The sequence below is a fragment of the Cygnus olor genome, chromosome 12, assembly GCF_009769625.2.
Source record: "Cygnus olor isolate bCygOlo1 chromosome 12, bCygOlo1.pri.v2, whole genome shotgun sequence".
Lineage (NCBI taxonomy): Eukaryota > Metazoa > Chordata > Aves > Anseriformes > Anatidae > Cygnus > Cygnus olor.
The window spans coordinates 6542526-6558905 of record NC_049180.1 but is presented as its reverse complement, the minus strand read 5'-3'; the positions used below and the strand labels follow the sequence as shown (position 1 = coordinate 6558905).

General features: G+C 36.1%; 1 protein-coding gene across 8 annotated transcripts in view; it reads left to right on the top strand.

The window, feature by feature from the left end:
- WWOX (WW domain containing oxidoreductase) overlaps nt 1–16380 on the top strand; it is a 511256-nt gene that overhangs the window by 104975 nt on the left and 389901 nt on the right. For all 8 annotated transcript variants that reach the window (XM_040570723.1, XM_040570724.1, XM_040570717.1 and 5 more), the window contains exon 6: nt 3858–3946. In XM_040570723.1, the coding sequence (XP_040426657.1) occupies nt 3858–3946 (89 nt within the window). The remainder of the gene's footprint in view (nt 1–3857; nt 3947–16380) is intronic.

Here is a 16380-nt window from a genome sequence, read left to right as displayed (position 1 = left end):
AGCAGCCAGGGCACCAGCTCGTTTTGCACTGGCTCGTGATAGGCACCATATGGGAATGCTGCTGTGATTTAGAAGTGAGCTCTCTAAATTCTTGTACACCTGTTCTGTTATTTAGTTTCACCTTCAATAATATATTTGAAAGTAAAGTAGTAGAGGGAGCATTAATATCTTTAATCAACTTAATTAAAAAAATTCTAGAGTATTCTGCCTTTGTGTGTTGAACATTATGAAGTCAGTTTTAAGCATGACTGTCTTTTGTATTTGGGAAAGTGACAAGTCCAATTTAAGATTTGTTAACATAAAATGAGGCATAATTCAGTACCAAAAATACGTGAAGTGAAATGGTGAGAGACGTCAACGTAATAAAATTATGACATGTTAGATCAGGATTTGCAGTATATAATTAGCAATTGGTTCTGACTGGGTTACAGTTACAGTTATCATGCCTTTTAGATTTTTTGTTTTTACATAAAAGTTGTATGTTTTATTTAAAAAAAAAAAATACCACAATATGTGCTTCCGAGGCATAGAGGGAACACATTGTAAGAAAGGTAACACTGAGCTACTTTTAAAAGCAAACGAAACCAACCAAAATGTTTATATGTGTCACTAATTGGAATTACTCTTACATTATTAGGAAAGTAGCTTGCAAGTATGTTGCTTTTTAAATTTCTTTATTTTTATTTTTTAATTGCAACAGAAGTAAGAGAGTGGAAAAATTTGAAGTGAAAACAGGTTGGTGCTAAAGGCTTAGCATTTGACGTTCTCAAGCTACAGAAGGAACTGATGGTCTCTGTGGAGTGAGAAGTGCTTGAATCTCAGTTTGCCAGGAAGAGTTTGAAACAGAATAGTTGGCAAGCTTGCCAAAGCCCACAGTTCCTTCCCCAGTTACTGTTTCGAGAAAATACTCAGCTTGGCTTTTTGCATGCCTTCATAAACTTGGGTGGCACATTCTGCTGTGAATGCTTTGGATGTTGCATGCTCCAGTTTCTCCTATGAGGGAAACAGAGCAAGTGTGTGTCTCCTGTGTGGAGTACACACCTTGTGCACATATGAAGCTGTCAGTGTCAGCCTTTTTAAAAAAGCAAAAGCAAGGAGAATATTGACAAATATATTTTGTCATTTGCTTCTGCTACTTCTTCAATAGAAAAAATTACTAAAACTATCGGTCTTTGTGCCCCCCCTTTTTAATTTTCCTCAGATCATTGTCAGTGGTTTCTTAAATTTCTTAAATATTTTCTTTTATCTTTTTCTGCAACTGTATGTGTATCAAAACTAAGAGGATAAAAAAGGGGGAGTAGTGTTAAATTGTTTGAAATAAACTATTTTACTGGCTGAAGAAAATGGAGCATGAATTGAAAAGACGGCCTCATTTCATTGTTGGAATTTATACCAAAAAACCACAATAATTATAATTTGCATTTGCTATTTAACAGTTAACCATTTATCACTTTCAGTAATTTATGATTTTTGAAATTTCTGATCTTTACATCTTCAATATATTTATCCACAAATCCAGGCCAATTTTAGCCTGTTTAATTTCTATTTCTGAAAGTGTTTTGGAGTAATCATACTTTTTTTTTCCTTTTTTTTTCCTTTTTTTTTTTTTTTTGGACTTGAATTGTGTAGACACTTCTTTTGCATTCTTGGAATCAGTAGCAGAAACCTAAAATCTGACACCAAGAGCAAAGCAATACCATGTGGACTTGAATCTGCATCCCCAAGAAGACAGTAACTAACAGCTTGTGGTATAGTCTGCTGAACTACTTTACAATTATTTTTATTTTTTTGATCCCCCCTTATGTCCCTGTATTTATAGCGTTCTTGTCCTTTTCCCCTCGGGAGAATCAGGAAAATGTTTCATCTGAGGAAAGCAGAAGTGAAATAAACCCAACTATGCACACTACTTCTCTATGAAGTAAGCAGCTTTGATCTGCAAAGCTGAAGAGTTGTTATGCAGCTCTATTGCGTAATGCAAGGCAGCATCGACTTTCTCAAGTCTCTGACCTTCAAACAGAAGAAAACATTTACCCAGTGGGGCAAAATGAATCCCAGGACTCGAATGATGTGTGTCTGGTGAGGGTGAAAAGACTCTTCATAAGGATGTTGTGTTTAACATTTTCAGATTCCATCAATTGATACTTCCTGATGGGAACTGAAGCTGTCAAAATTTTGGCTGTATTTATTTCTGCTGTACTAAGTCTAGCTGGACTGGGACAAAAGGAATTTGACTGACATTCTATTTAAACCCAACCTGCAAGGTAACTGTAGCAGGCAGAATGGGTGCTAGTGAAATAAATTAAAAAAAAAATGCAGTGAGAAAAGCTCCAGATGCAATGAAACAGAGATCGGATGAGTTGCTTGAACTTGGGAGATAATGGGAGTGCTATTCTTGGCTACCTCTTGTGCTGATACACATACCTCTTCTTTTCTGTTCCTCCAAAAATGCCCATTGTATTACTTTGTAATCACAGTAGATCTCATTGCACCATGGTGCTAAATCTACTATTGCCTCTCCACTCAAGTGCTGCCTTTGGTTACATAGCACCACAGTATCTGCTCATATTTTTCTTATTCTTTCTTCTAGCAGTGCTAATAACCAGTCTAAATGATGATGTATAGTTATATGTAGCCATATATACGTATATACGTATGCACAGTTATAGGTAGCAAGTTGGAATAGCATGAAACGTCCCTCTAATTTCTTTTCTCCTGAGTGAGAAACAGATTGGACCGAAGGTTGGCATGTCTAGGTTTGGGGGGAGTTACAGGGCTCTTGCCAGCTTCCTTTAGGTGCCAGAGTTTGTGAGGTGCTGAGCAGCACTGATCCTAAAAGTGAGGGCAAGCACAAATGCACATGTACATCATTCCTTAGGGGATCTATGCAACATGTACGTCATGGTGCTTGGCATTTTGCAGAGGATGTCTTAAAGTAGTGTTTATGGAAGAACTAAAGACTGCTGGGCATTGCAGTGCAGAGACATGGTGCATTCACATAACCGAATCAAGTGAAAGCAATTTCAAAATTGTGGCTTGGAAGAACTGAGGTCCACTTGATTCTGGCTGATTGGTGGTTGCAATGGAAATAGACTTTTGGTTCATTTTGTTCTGAGCTTTGGAGTGTAAGCATTTCAAAAGGTATGTGGGTAGGGATCTTGAAGCAGAAAATATGAAGAAGTGGTGTTTGGCTGGTGCCTGAGGTGAGCACCTTGAGGTTAACCTGTCATTTTGTGGCATCGCGCATCCTCTTCTAGATGAAAAATTGGCTTTAAGATCATAAACAATATCTTCAGAAAATCTTCTACCCTGGTAAACTCTTACTGTATGAAAAACTATATAGGCTTATAGGTTGATTTCTACACTTATTTTATGGTGTCTTTTTTATTACCTGCTGTGAACAACAGATTGCTTTGGGTTAATATATGCAAGTTTGAATTTAGCTGTTTTTTATAGAGTATTTACTGAATATTTTTCTGTTGGCATAATATTTTAAAAATGCTTGCATTAAGAATAATGCTTACCTAATGCTTACTTTTATTTCATGACTTACATAGAAGTTTCACTAGCTAAATGGAAGGAAGATGATACCATATTAACCTCAAAAGTACCTTGTGTCAATTTATTGTATTATTTAAAGCTATGCCCTATATGGTGTATATTTTTAGCAGAACCACAACAATAAAATTCTATTTTTGGCACTGAATATTGTAGACATCCATTCTTTTTGATGATTTGTATTCACTTTGGGGTTGAACAAGAGAATCAGACATGTTTCATAACACAGGTACTATAGTATGATACTGTGAACTAAACAAGCTGTTATTTATCTTTTATTTATTTATTTTCTCTTCTTCCAGCATAAAGCCAAGGTAGAAGCAATGACCTTAGACCTTGCTTCTCTTCACAGTGTGCAGCAGTTTGCTGAAGCATTCAAATCCAAGAATGTGTGAGTACTCAGAAGATTATATTTAATAATTTCTTGTTATTTCAATGTATTTATGAGCTGAGAAAAATTGGCAGCAGTCACCATAGCTGGTCTGATCAGAAACTACAGTAGATGAATGAGACTATTTGTTTTCATCTTAAAAAAATTATAATAGTTACAGTTGTCTGACTATTCAATGTGTAGCCCCAGCTTAAGCTTAAATGGGGGCATTGATACCCCTATGGTTGTTGAGGAGGGTCAATGATGAGGGCCAAGATGAACTGTGTAAAAAACAGCTTAGGTCACTTCTATGGTTTGCAAGAGTTCAGAGACTTGTCTTGCTTTCTTGTCTAGCCTTCTCTCTCTCTCTTTTTTTTTTTTAAAGTATTTAAAAAAAACATAGCCCTTTCAGCCAAAACTTAGCAATAGGCCAATTTATATTGAGATAATCAAGTTAACTTCCAAATGATTGGTTTAATTTAGCTTGACAGAACAACCATCTTTAAAGCGAAGAAATGATTTGAAATTTCTAAGTATCAGCTCTTGACAATAAATGCCACACATGATGCCTTTATCCAGTTTGTCCAAATGATTGTTGTGACTATTTAAATGTAGCTTTTTTTCTGCAAATATTTTTGTAACACATACACATTACTGTACCTCTGAAGAGCATATGGCCTCTTGGAAAGCTTTGAAAATATATTGTCTTTGGAAAAAAAAAAAAAAATATATATATATATAAATGATTTTTTTTTCACTCTTTAAATACTGCCAAAGCTAAATCTCACTTGGATAGACAGATGACATTTTAGTACTTACCTGTCTTTCAGAGTCAAAGAATTGTCAAAACTAAGTTCTAACACAAGATTCTTTATTGCCAAAATCCTTTATAACAAAGTTTTCTTACCATACAGCATCTTCATATATTCAAATTTTCTTGAAATAGAAAGACAAATCCTTGCAGTATTATGCTTTGATACTAACTCAGTTTCATAATGTAAGAACAGTAATTGTTCTAATTTAGAACAGAAAGATTAGAAAGAAATTTAATTTAATTCCTTCATGCTTTTAATATGCTACATTTATTTAAAAACAGGATATGTTACAGTGAAAAGTTAAAACTACCCTTTTTTCAAATGTAGCTCTTGATTTGTGTGTTGCCAATCATATCATATGGTCATCCTATGTAGTCCATTTGGTATGCATGTTATAAATCCTTAGAAGTGAACTTCTGTTTTACTTCTGTTAGCATATATTGTTTTACCACTGTTTAGCTATATTGCCAGTGATGGACAGATTTTACCGATGTTTCACTCTCATTTTATTTTGAAAAATTTTAGTAATAGAAAACAGCCTCTGTCTGGCCTTTAGATATTTCTGTCTTGCATCTGTGCTTAGACATGTGTGTGTCTGGCAGAACTACTCTAAGCATTATAGGAAAATCTAAGGTCTGCATCTAGGGTCTGTGAAACTTGTGGGGTTTTGACAAAAATGAATTTCCAGCTATATTTTGTTTAAACTCTGAGTCTGGATGGAAACCAGACCCCACACACTGCTTGTGGCTGTAGGTCTTTTATCTGATGCAGATACAGAAGAGTTACCTTACAATCATCTGCACTGGCAGGAGAATGGACTGGAAGACATACTAGGTTTTTCTGGCTCTGATTTTTTGTGATTTAACTATGTCTGGATATGGTCAGAAAAGCAATTATATAGCAATAGCATCTTATTACTGCAATGCCAGCCCTATGTGTTTTCCAGCCCTAATGTGCACTAACTACTTTTGTCTCTTTGTTTGTTTGTTTTGCAGTCGTGTCCAGAGGCTTTTGTCAGATCAGTGATTCCTCTGCATTAGTAGCTTTTTGAACAATTGAAAGAAATCTTACAGGCTTCAGTGACAGGCTGAGTCTTGTTCTTTGTGCTTTGGCAAGTCCATGAACTGGTAGCTTAACTTTCATAAGGCTTTGGTACCTCTGCTTTCATGTACCTGTACGAGAGGACACACTGTCATATGTTTACAGTTCATACATAGTAGCTGTAAGTCTTATTAATGAACACAGGAGATAGTGATGAGTATAAAGTTTTCTTACAACATCTCTTACAAATTCTTTAACAATAAAGCAGTAGGAAAAAAGCAAATAACTTTTTTTTTTTTTTGTGAACAAAGCTATCACTTGAGTTCTGAGTTTTATAGATCTTGGTTTCTTGGGCAAAACTACAGTAATTTGTTAAGTGTGAAAGAGAAATTGTATATGAACATACACACACATGCTTTTCAATAAACATGTGCATTTTTATTTCTCCAAACACCGTGAAGAGGCCTTTACTATTCAGTGGTGAACGTCTTAAACCTCTGGGAGGAGCCAGTTTTCTTGTCTGCTTAATTCCTCTATTCTACCATTGCTTTCTGAGACACTTTGGTATTCTACAGAAACTGTTGGTCTTGGTGGCACCTGACCTAATAGATGAAGCTTTATAAAATAGAGAGTAGATTTGCTTGTCTTTTGAGATTATGCTCTTCTGAAACACTTTGTGGCCTGGATACTACATCTTGTCAGCACATAAATGGATATTCTCATAGTTGTATCACAACTTGGGAGCAGGTTCTTCCCTGGCTGATAACTATTGGAAGACAGTCTTAAAGGACTGTGTTTCACTGATCTTCTCCTGAATGAGAAAGCTGAAATGGAACTACTTCAGAAGTATTCCTAAATTTCATCCACTTAAAATATGAAAACCTGTTGTAGGTGGGGAAGAGTTTCATGGGGGAAGAGGAAAAAATTGCTAAGAGAGTAAATCAGGAAAAAAAAAAAGCCTTCTTGAAAGTGTTTGAGAATCTGAGAGATTCTGGAAACTACCTGAAGAATGAAGAATTTTCAGCCTTTGTTCAGCAAGATTTTAACAGGGGCTGGTTTTATAGAGAAAACAAATGATGCAACAGAGGGAGCTCTAAGCAAAACATAAATAATAAACAGGAGGAAAAAGTTGCTCTGGAAACAAACATTTAATACAAATTGGAGTAGAACTTAAGAGCTAAGAAGGCATTCTTATTTAAAGGTAAAAATCAGATGATTCATCTTCAAGTTTTTATGCCTCGTAGATATTTGATAGGAACCTTTTATTCCTTTTTGGATTTGTTAGGTGTTGCAGCCTTGTCCATGGATATAAATTGGGCTCAGAGTATATAAACACTGGTAAATTATGCTATATTCCTATAAATATACTCTAGAAAATCCTTTATCCTCACAGAAAAAAGTCGTTCTTTTATTTCCATTATCTACACTCTCGAGTTGATACAGCTGTTTCTTTTTGAGACTTTTTTTTTTATCTATGTAGGCTCAAATGAAGCTTTGGGATAGAAGGCTTTTATAGATTATCCTAGATCCTACAGTTTCATGATCACAGCAGAATATAAGTTTACCTTACCAGCAGAATGATGCTCTCCAGTTTTTCTTTCTCTCTCAGTTAAAAAGATGCTGTGGGCAGAATAAGGTAAGTATAGAAATTGCAGTTGAATCTCCCAAAGTCTTCTGACAGAATAAAACAATATTGCTGAGCTACCTCTTAGTTCATTATGGGACTGGGGCACAACCTGAACATGACGTGACTAATACATGAAATGCTAGTCTTACCTGATAAAAGATAGGGCCAAAGAGTTCACAGAACAAATTCTATATTGAAAGCCAATTCATTATGGTATGGTAATAGCGACTAATTTTAGGCTCTCTTGCAGTTTTGAAATGCAATGCTGTAATTTCTGTGACTTTTACTGTGATTTCTGGCACCCTTCTAGTATCCCTGGTTTGTTGTCTGGAGAAACACTCCCCAGTGGGAATTTCTGCCAGCAGTGGATGACTTTCACCTTCCTTGTGAATGTGGTGCTAGGGTTCGGGTGAGAGCAGGAAAAAGGCACCTAATGGCTAACTTTGTTCAAGTTATTTCTTTTATCTCTATCTAGTCTTTCCCTTCTGCTATTTTCCAGCTCAGGCAGTTGATTGAATGTCTCTGTTACGGAAAATCAAATGATCTGTTTATAATAACGTTCTGGGCTAAGATGGATTTGGCATTAGCTGCTTTTTGTGCAGTTGGATGAGGCAGACAATCCAATCTTTCATATTAGGCTTTTGGAACTAAAAAACACCGAGCTGAATCTCCTCTTCATTGAGTGGGCACAATGTGAGGAATTATGGTTGGTATTAATCCCACTTTATAGACAAAATTACTGCCCTCCTGTGCTTTTATGCAATGTAACATTTAAATCTAGCCAGCATCTTCGGTAGTTCACAGTCCGTAGGGTTTGGTATTGGTACAGGAGCGTGGGTTTGTGGATGTGATGCTGTGGTATCTGTTTCCCAGTCATCGTGTATTTGACTAAAACCTCCATGCTTTAATTGGGAAGGAGGGTTAATGTTTCAGTTCCAAAATTTCCAAAATAGGTATTGACCTGTTGCCAATGTTTACAATCATGGAGCATGGTGCTTGCCTGATCCTCAGCATAAGAACACTGACATGAGCAGAACAGTTAGTAGGTAGAACTGAGCAGTAAAGTTACACATGAAATTTTATGTGCCTCTTTAGTTTTGAGTGGTGCATAGTGCCACTTGGTTTGAATTAAAGTAATCTTCAGCCAAACCAATTTAATGTTCTCAGTGTTTGAGGGGGAAAAAAAAAAGAGAGAAATTATCCTGAAAAAACTTGAATTACTCTAAAGATATAAAATAGTGTTTGCCAAAAGCTGCTACTGAGAATTTTCTGAATTGGTAGCAGCAATTCACAATTATGCAGGACTTCTGTATGTAGATTTTTACTGCAGTTATTTCCTTTTTTTTTTTTTTTTTCTTTTTGGTAAGAATTGGCATATGCTAACGGTTTATTCACTTATGCTGTGTGTAGAAATACAGAATAGACAGCAGTTATGAATTATGAGTCTCTGTTTGGAACCTTAGTCACTTATTATTTCCCTAACCAGACCCAAAATGGTGAGGGCCAGATTTTCAGCTGGCCTCCTTTACTGAGGCCTCAAACTCCATGAGTACATTCATTTTTCATTTTGCAAGCAGAAGTGTTATGAAACCTTGTGGGTGCAATTAAGATTTCAGAGCCTGCTAAAAATGCACTCTAGAATACTCTTTTTCTGGATTTTCCTATATTGTAACTGACATATTGCATGCTTGTTATTACTATATTTTAATTCTAATTTAATCACAATTAAATCATAGACGTGTGATAAATTTTATTTGTACATATTCCATATGGGATCTGTTCAGCAAGTTCTTGCATAGATAACAAAGGATCCTGAAAAACTGAATATATGATTTAAATGAATTATAAGTGATATCATTATGCCATAATGTCATTAACAGTTCTGTAGTAGAAGTATCTTTGTTAGATACTTCTGATGTTAACTGATGTTAGAGACGATCATTGCCACTACATAATGTTGTTCAAAGTGTGAATATATTTTCTAACCTTCACAAATCTTTGAAATCTATAGAAATATATTTTGTGAATTAAAGCTAGAAATGGTTAAGCTATTAAATTTGTGTTTTGAACTTCCCCAAATATACAGCTGTCATTCTGACAGTGCTACTCAGACACAAGCTTCTGGACGACGTTTTACATTTTGAGATACTCAAAAATATTCACGTTGAATTAAGTATGGAAACATGCATAGTTCAGAAGTTACTGTTGCAGACAGAATGTATCTTAAATTTAAATAAGATCAAAGTTTGACTGCATTTGAAACATTCATAATAATATTAGGGTGAAACTTGTTTTTTCTTCCCCCACCCTCCCCCCCATGTGGTGGTACTGTGCCTTATTAAAGTCTAGGGATTGGCTTTCTGCATAAATACCTTTTTTCTTTCTTTCCTTTTTTGTTTTTCTTTCCTTCTGTTTTTATGTTCTCATACACAATTACCCCATTGTGGTAGCATGTGTCAAGTCATGTAGATCCAGAGACTGTTTCCAGTTTTTTTTTTAATTAAAAATCTCTCAAATTTAACCCCTCCCCCCTTTTACTGGAGGCAAGAGATCATGACATTTTCACCAGATCACCTTAAATTTCATCTCTGAATGCAAGAAATATCGCCTTCCTCAGAACATTTTGTTAAAGTAAAAATCTGTATTAAAATAAAAATAGAATTGACAGTTCTCTATAAGATCACCTATAATTACATCTGCAAAAATATTCAATGCTTTTGCACATTAACAAGAAGAATGTTAGGTGTTTTTTGCACAGTTTTATGACTACAACTGGTCTGTCTAAAATTTGTGAAATTGCCACTTGTCTTTGGAGCATTATCCAAGTTTCTTCCTTAAGTTACAGACACTCTTTCTTTTGCATTTGGCATCTAAAGACGGGACTGTTTCTGTTTTACTAGGTACCTGAATGCTTGCATTGGCTGTTTTGGTTGGCTCAGAAGACATCTAGCTCTTTAGCTTTGGAAACAAAATGGAGAGTGATTAATGTGACCAACTGCTTTTAAACTATTTTTTTGACTCCTCTTTAATGTGGTGGCAGGAAAATATTTGATAAAATCTCAGCCCCAAAATTTCAGCATAGTCTGTAATACTGGTGGGAGTGCCACCCCCCCAGTTGGCATCAGGGAGGATGGTTTGGCTACTGTTTATCTGTAGAGTCAGAGCAGACAGAGACCCTTGGATAATTGCTGTGAATGCCACCATGGCATGGAACTGGACTATAATTATGAAATAATTTTGAACTAAGAAGGAAGACCAAGTCTGTCTCCCATTCATTATTTATTCTGGTAAACTGTGGGTGTGAAGATTAACAAATGAAGGAGTCTTCAAGTATGCTCAAACTCTCAAGTTACAGTGGAGGAACAGGGGAATGAATTTTCAGAGTCCAGGATTATTTATTTAAATAGGAGACAGGAACCAAATCTCTGCTCGCAGGCAACTGCCCAGACCAAACTGTTAGTCATTCCTTCTTGCATATGCTGTATACCCAGTAGATACTGAATTATTTTCTGGGGAAAAAAAAAAAAAGAAAAAAAAAGGTGGTTTCAGCAGAAGGGATGAAAAGTTATCTCTTTGCCCACTGCCAGCAGAGTCTACAGTCTGGTGGTAAAGAGTGCTCCTGAAAGCTAGGAGGTGGTTTGGATATTATCAGATCATTACACACAGCAGCGTGTAATTAATATGTAATTACACAACGGGGATGGCATTGGTACCAATGGCAGCAGCATTCTGTAAAAAGTTGAGCTTGGCTTAATTCTTTAAGACTTTGAAAAATGGCCTGTGAGGATCCAAAAGGAAAGGAGGCACCTTGTAACAGGTTTGAACCATGTGTTCTTGAGAAAATTTAGTGTTTGCTTTGTCCTTAAAATTTCTTTTCTGACTTATTGTAGCCAGGCATATGTTAAGACTGGGAATCCCCAGTGGCTTTCTGCTCAGTATAATGGTGGTTTTGGTTCCCATTCTGAGCTGTGTGTTCATGTCACAGTCTAAGATGAGTCCAAGGTGGCTCAAAAATGTTTTGGATTCCACTTCTAAAAGTCTTCAGAGGTGCTGTCTTTTTTTTAAAAAAAAAAAACACAAACAAAACCTGTAAGATGCACCAGCTGTGAAGGGTGTTTTCAGTATCCAAGGAAGTAAAATATATGTGACTTAATATGCCTGATTAAAATCTATTCTATTGCAAATAAAACAAGGATTTTGCAGCATTATAGCTTAATGGATTTTAAGGAGATCTATGTGTTTAATCAATGCTGTTTTCTAAAAATTCTAAAATATAAAGAAGAGTAGCTATTTAATTGCATATATATTAAAATGTATTTAGTCAATTTAGTTAAAGCTTTTCTATGGGAGGTAATTAAAACATATGAAGGCAGAATCTTCTGGCACTTGGGTATGGATGCTTTACTGCTGACATTAGACAGGCTATGCATATGCCACATGCGTCTTAATCTTAGAATCCAAAAATTTGCGTTATAGTCTGCAAAGGTTGTATTTCTTCATTAGCTGTTCCCAAGGCATCAAAAATCCCAGAGGATGTCAAAGGACATTAATTTTTATCACAACATGGAATCTTTCAGGTCTGAATGGCAGCACACAGCTGCTGGGGGCTTTCTGAACTTGATTACAGCTCTATATATCTCTAGGCAAAACAGAGGAAGGAGTTGTCAGTGGTAAGTGAAATGTTCAAAATGCATGAAGTGTTTTATTGTTTGAATGATCAACTGTGGTCTCTAGAATGTGTTCCAAGGGGTTAGCTGTTTTCAATGGGAAATACCACAAATATGTAATAAAAGTAGAAATTGACCTTTCTTGTGAGTTGTAGCTTCCTTTTTTTCACAAGTACTTAGTGTGTGCAAAAGAAATTTGTATCTTTGGAAGCACATGCAAAACCAACAAATCATTCCATGATTACTGCAAAATGAATGTTCCTTTACAGCTGGCTTATGCTTATTAGTAACTGTGCATATTTGTAAATGATGCTTTGCTGTTGAAATTTTGAAAAAGATTGTACGTGTCCGCTTTAAATAGACTTTTACCAGATTACCAGATTCCAGATATTTTCTTTGCTACTGTCTTCCAAGTATCAGAGAAATTGAAAAAAAAAAAAAAAAAAAAAAAAAAAAAAGGTGAATCAGTAAATCTTTGCAAATAATGCAATGAGGCATATAATGCAAAAAGTCAAATAATGAAATGAGGTGCTCCCCTTACTGTGTCAGAGCTTGAGAAAAGGAAGAAGAGGATACAGAATGGAAATGCTGAAATGTTGAACAGGTACAGAAATTAAGTTGCAGAGCCCTGTCCTATCCCTTTTCTACCCCGACGTGGCCCTGGGAATTTCAAAATCCATATCATGTGGAATTTTGTGTCCTCCGAGATACAGAACAAGCAAAGATGCAGCACTTTGACAAAAGAAAATGTGGTTTCTTGGATAGATTTTGTTTTGAAGTGCGGTCCTGAGGAGGCACTGGGTTTAGGGAAGAGCAGCACTGATACTTGTTAATATCAATACCCTGAGTATAGCGTTTGCTGTCAGAGGTAATTTGGGTTAGATTAGAGCTGTGCAGAAGGAAATTCACAGCTGTGGATAATGGATCCCCAAAAGGCAAAAGTGTCGCTGGTATGAACCTAATGGAAGAACCTCCCCCCCCCCCCCCCCCCCCCCCAAGTCTGTGAAATATAATTCTTCCTCCTTGATAAGAGATGAGGTATATTTGAACAGGAAGAGAAGGTGCTAAACTCACGGATTGAGTTCATTGAACCTTGCTCAGAGATTTGCTTCTTCAGACCTTCAGGAAAATGATAGAGTAGGAATGGCATACATACGGAACTGAGCTAATCCCTGGGGCACTAGGAAGGCATCTGCCTTGCAGTTATCAGTTAGAAGTAAGTAAGAATACTAATATGACCTTCACTTTAACTAAACAATTTGTTATCAAAGGTGGTTTACTGATGTAATGATATCAAATAACAAAATGTAGATTAAAAAGTTCCAAATTCCTCAGATTTCTAGTATCGCATACCAATTGTAGTATATAAAACAGCCAAGTGTGGGAGACAGATCATGCCAACAAATTAAAGCTAATCCCTGCTTTTCTTATTTTGTGTGTAGTCCTTGTGAAACTCATACAGGAGTAAAAGGTTAAAATCCCAATTTGGATCATTTTTACGAGAAGATACTTTGGGTGGCATAGGTTTTACTAAGATCAGATTGATAGCAACATTACAAATGTTTTAAGTGTTAACATTAAATGTTTAATTGTTTCATTTTTTAGTATCAGATCTGAATTTCTCTTCAGGAGTTCAACTTTAAAATAATCACAATAGTGGAAATTGCTTCTGTACCTCCACTGAATGGAAAAGTAGGGGCTTCTCAAACTTTTTGATCACCCTAGAGCTAAAATGACAAAATTTTTAATTCAAAGGATGATTACTTATTAATTTCTGGGGGCGTAAGATGTTTTTTTTTTTTTAGTTGTTTTTTTTACTGTAGGTGTTAGAAAAACTAATAAAGGGAAAAATAGGACTTATGGATGTTTCTGTTTAAATCTAAATCTATTGAGACCTTTGTTCCTTCCACAAACTTTTATGAAATTGTACACTCAAGGTTTTATAGAGGTAATGAATAATGATTGAGATGGTTGACCTATATGGCTGCATGTATTTTATGAAGATATAGGAGCAGCTGCTCATAATAATTCCCATGTATTTGGTATGAAAGGAGAAGCAGAACAGTTTCAGTCCATTCCCATTAATCTCTTGGAAGTGGGGCAGAAGCATTTGCTGATCAACAGTGTCAAATCCTGCAAAGAAATCCAGTAGGATGAATTTGAGAGAATTTTCCTTGCTTATAGCTGGAGGTCATCCATCGGGGCTCTAAGTCCCGTGTTAGTACCTTGCCTTAAAATGAAGCCTGTCTAACAAGGATCCACAATTCTGTTAGCTGACAGGTGGCAATAGAGGCTATTTTTGCTGGCTTTTCAGTCAACACTCTTAGAAAAAGGGAAGTTAGGCATTCAGTATTCATTTTCACAATTCATAGAGTTAAGAAGTGCTTTTTTTTGTGTGTGTGTTTTCACTGAAGTAGTAAATGTTTTGGGGTCAGTGCTAGATTACACGTGCTACTGAGATCTGCTTCTGTCTGACTCTAAGTGATTTCTTCGTTGCTCAGTTTCCCATCATTGTTCCTTACATGATTGAGAGGAATTTCTGGAGATGGTTGTTTAACTTTTCTTTTTTTCTTTTCTGGGGAGCTGTAAGACTAGTCTTGGTTACCCAGAAGTAGTACCATTTTCTAGCTTTGAGAGAAAGCAGCCTGGTGTTCGGAGTTAGGGGATGGAAAAATTCAGTAGGCTGTGACTTTGCTTCTTTATGGAAGAGAAGGCACATCTCTCTGCCTTCTTTCCTGGCCGTGACATAGGTCTACAGTTGCTTATGGGATTTGGGGGATATGGTAAGGCCTTTTCTGTTGAATTTTTGTGTAATTCCAAACAGTGTGAACTTTTCAAATCACTTGAGAAGTGCCCCAGATGGTGTGACATTCTGCTTCATGGGAAGATTTGAAAGTATTCCCTTTGCGTAATTTCTAGTTAACTATTTCATTGCATTTGAAATGGGAGAACACCAAAGCCAAGAACTCTGTTGACATTTTGGTGGTGTTTGTTTAACCTCCTAGTGCACAGGCTACATTTGTTGAAAAATATTATTCTTACCTTTGCAAATCATCAGTAATTAATTCCCTTGGAAATATCTACTGCTGCACACAGTCAGCCTGGGAGTCTGCTGACAGATCATAGTTTTACATCAGGTGCTAACAAATTGATTATTAAATTTTGTAACTAACTGATTTATAGCAGCAACTTAATTTCTGTATCTCTAATGTATTCACTTATTGCATTTTAAAATAATGCAGAGCAGTTGTATTGCTTTGATTCTAATGGTGAATTTAGCACAGCATATAAGATCTGAATGACTTGCCTGATACAAGGCTTAGTGATGTATCACAGGGTTGTGAAGTGCACAAGATATTCAATGGTTTTCAGCTGAGATATTCACAGTTAAGAATGTCCTTGTTAATTCTACATGCTTTTTAACTTTCACTAAATTGTAGCTACATTTACCAGCATGATGAGAGTTTTCTACAATTGCTGGGTAGCTTGCAGTATATTCTTGAGTCTCAGTCATGCTGTGAATGATAAGAAACAGTGACTACATGCTATGGTGGAGCAGCTTATGTTCAACTCCCAGAACATACTTAAATTGTAATGGTAGAGCACATTAGCTCGCTGGGTGTGATGTAAGTCAGTGACTGAAGGCATTTTAAGGAGACATAAGGGTAAATTTTCAAAACATTCAAGGTTTTAACTACATGGTGTTTCCAGAAATATCAAATAGGTGTCATGGTTAAAAGGAGCAGCTTGGTAACGTCAATACCAGGAGTAAATACTAAAGAAAATTTTCTTTTGCTGGTGACATTTTTTGTTGGTCTTAGTTGTGCCTTTGATGTAGAATTAGAAACTACTTGAAACCTAGGGGAGATTTTTTTTTTTCTTTTCCTTGGGCTCAGGAGGAAGCCTAATGTAGATCACAGCAGTGTTTTTAATGAACTTGTGAAATCAAGGTCATAGTTCTGCTATCACTTAAAAATACTCCTGTCATAAAGCAAAGCTGTAGTGCCAGATGTGTGGTGTGAATTGTCAAGTATCTTAAAAATTTTGTTTCTGCATAATGATATGTTCAGTGATACAGAGCTCTGCACCACTGAGATTAGAATCTGTCATCTGTGGTTGAAATTCATAACCATATGATGGCTGTTACATAGGTAATGTGAAATGGGTATGTAATTTCATTCATTTCCTGGTGTGTAAATGTCCAGGTCACAAAAACTTAGATGACAATTTTCAGTAATTGGACCTTTGTTAGCAGTCATACCAGAGACACCAATAGCTTAGTGGTCATGGATCCAGATCCGAGAG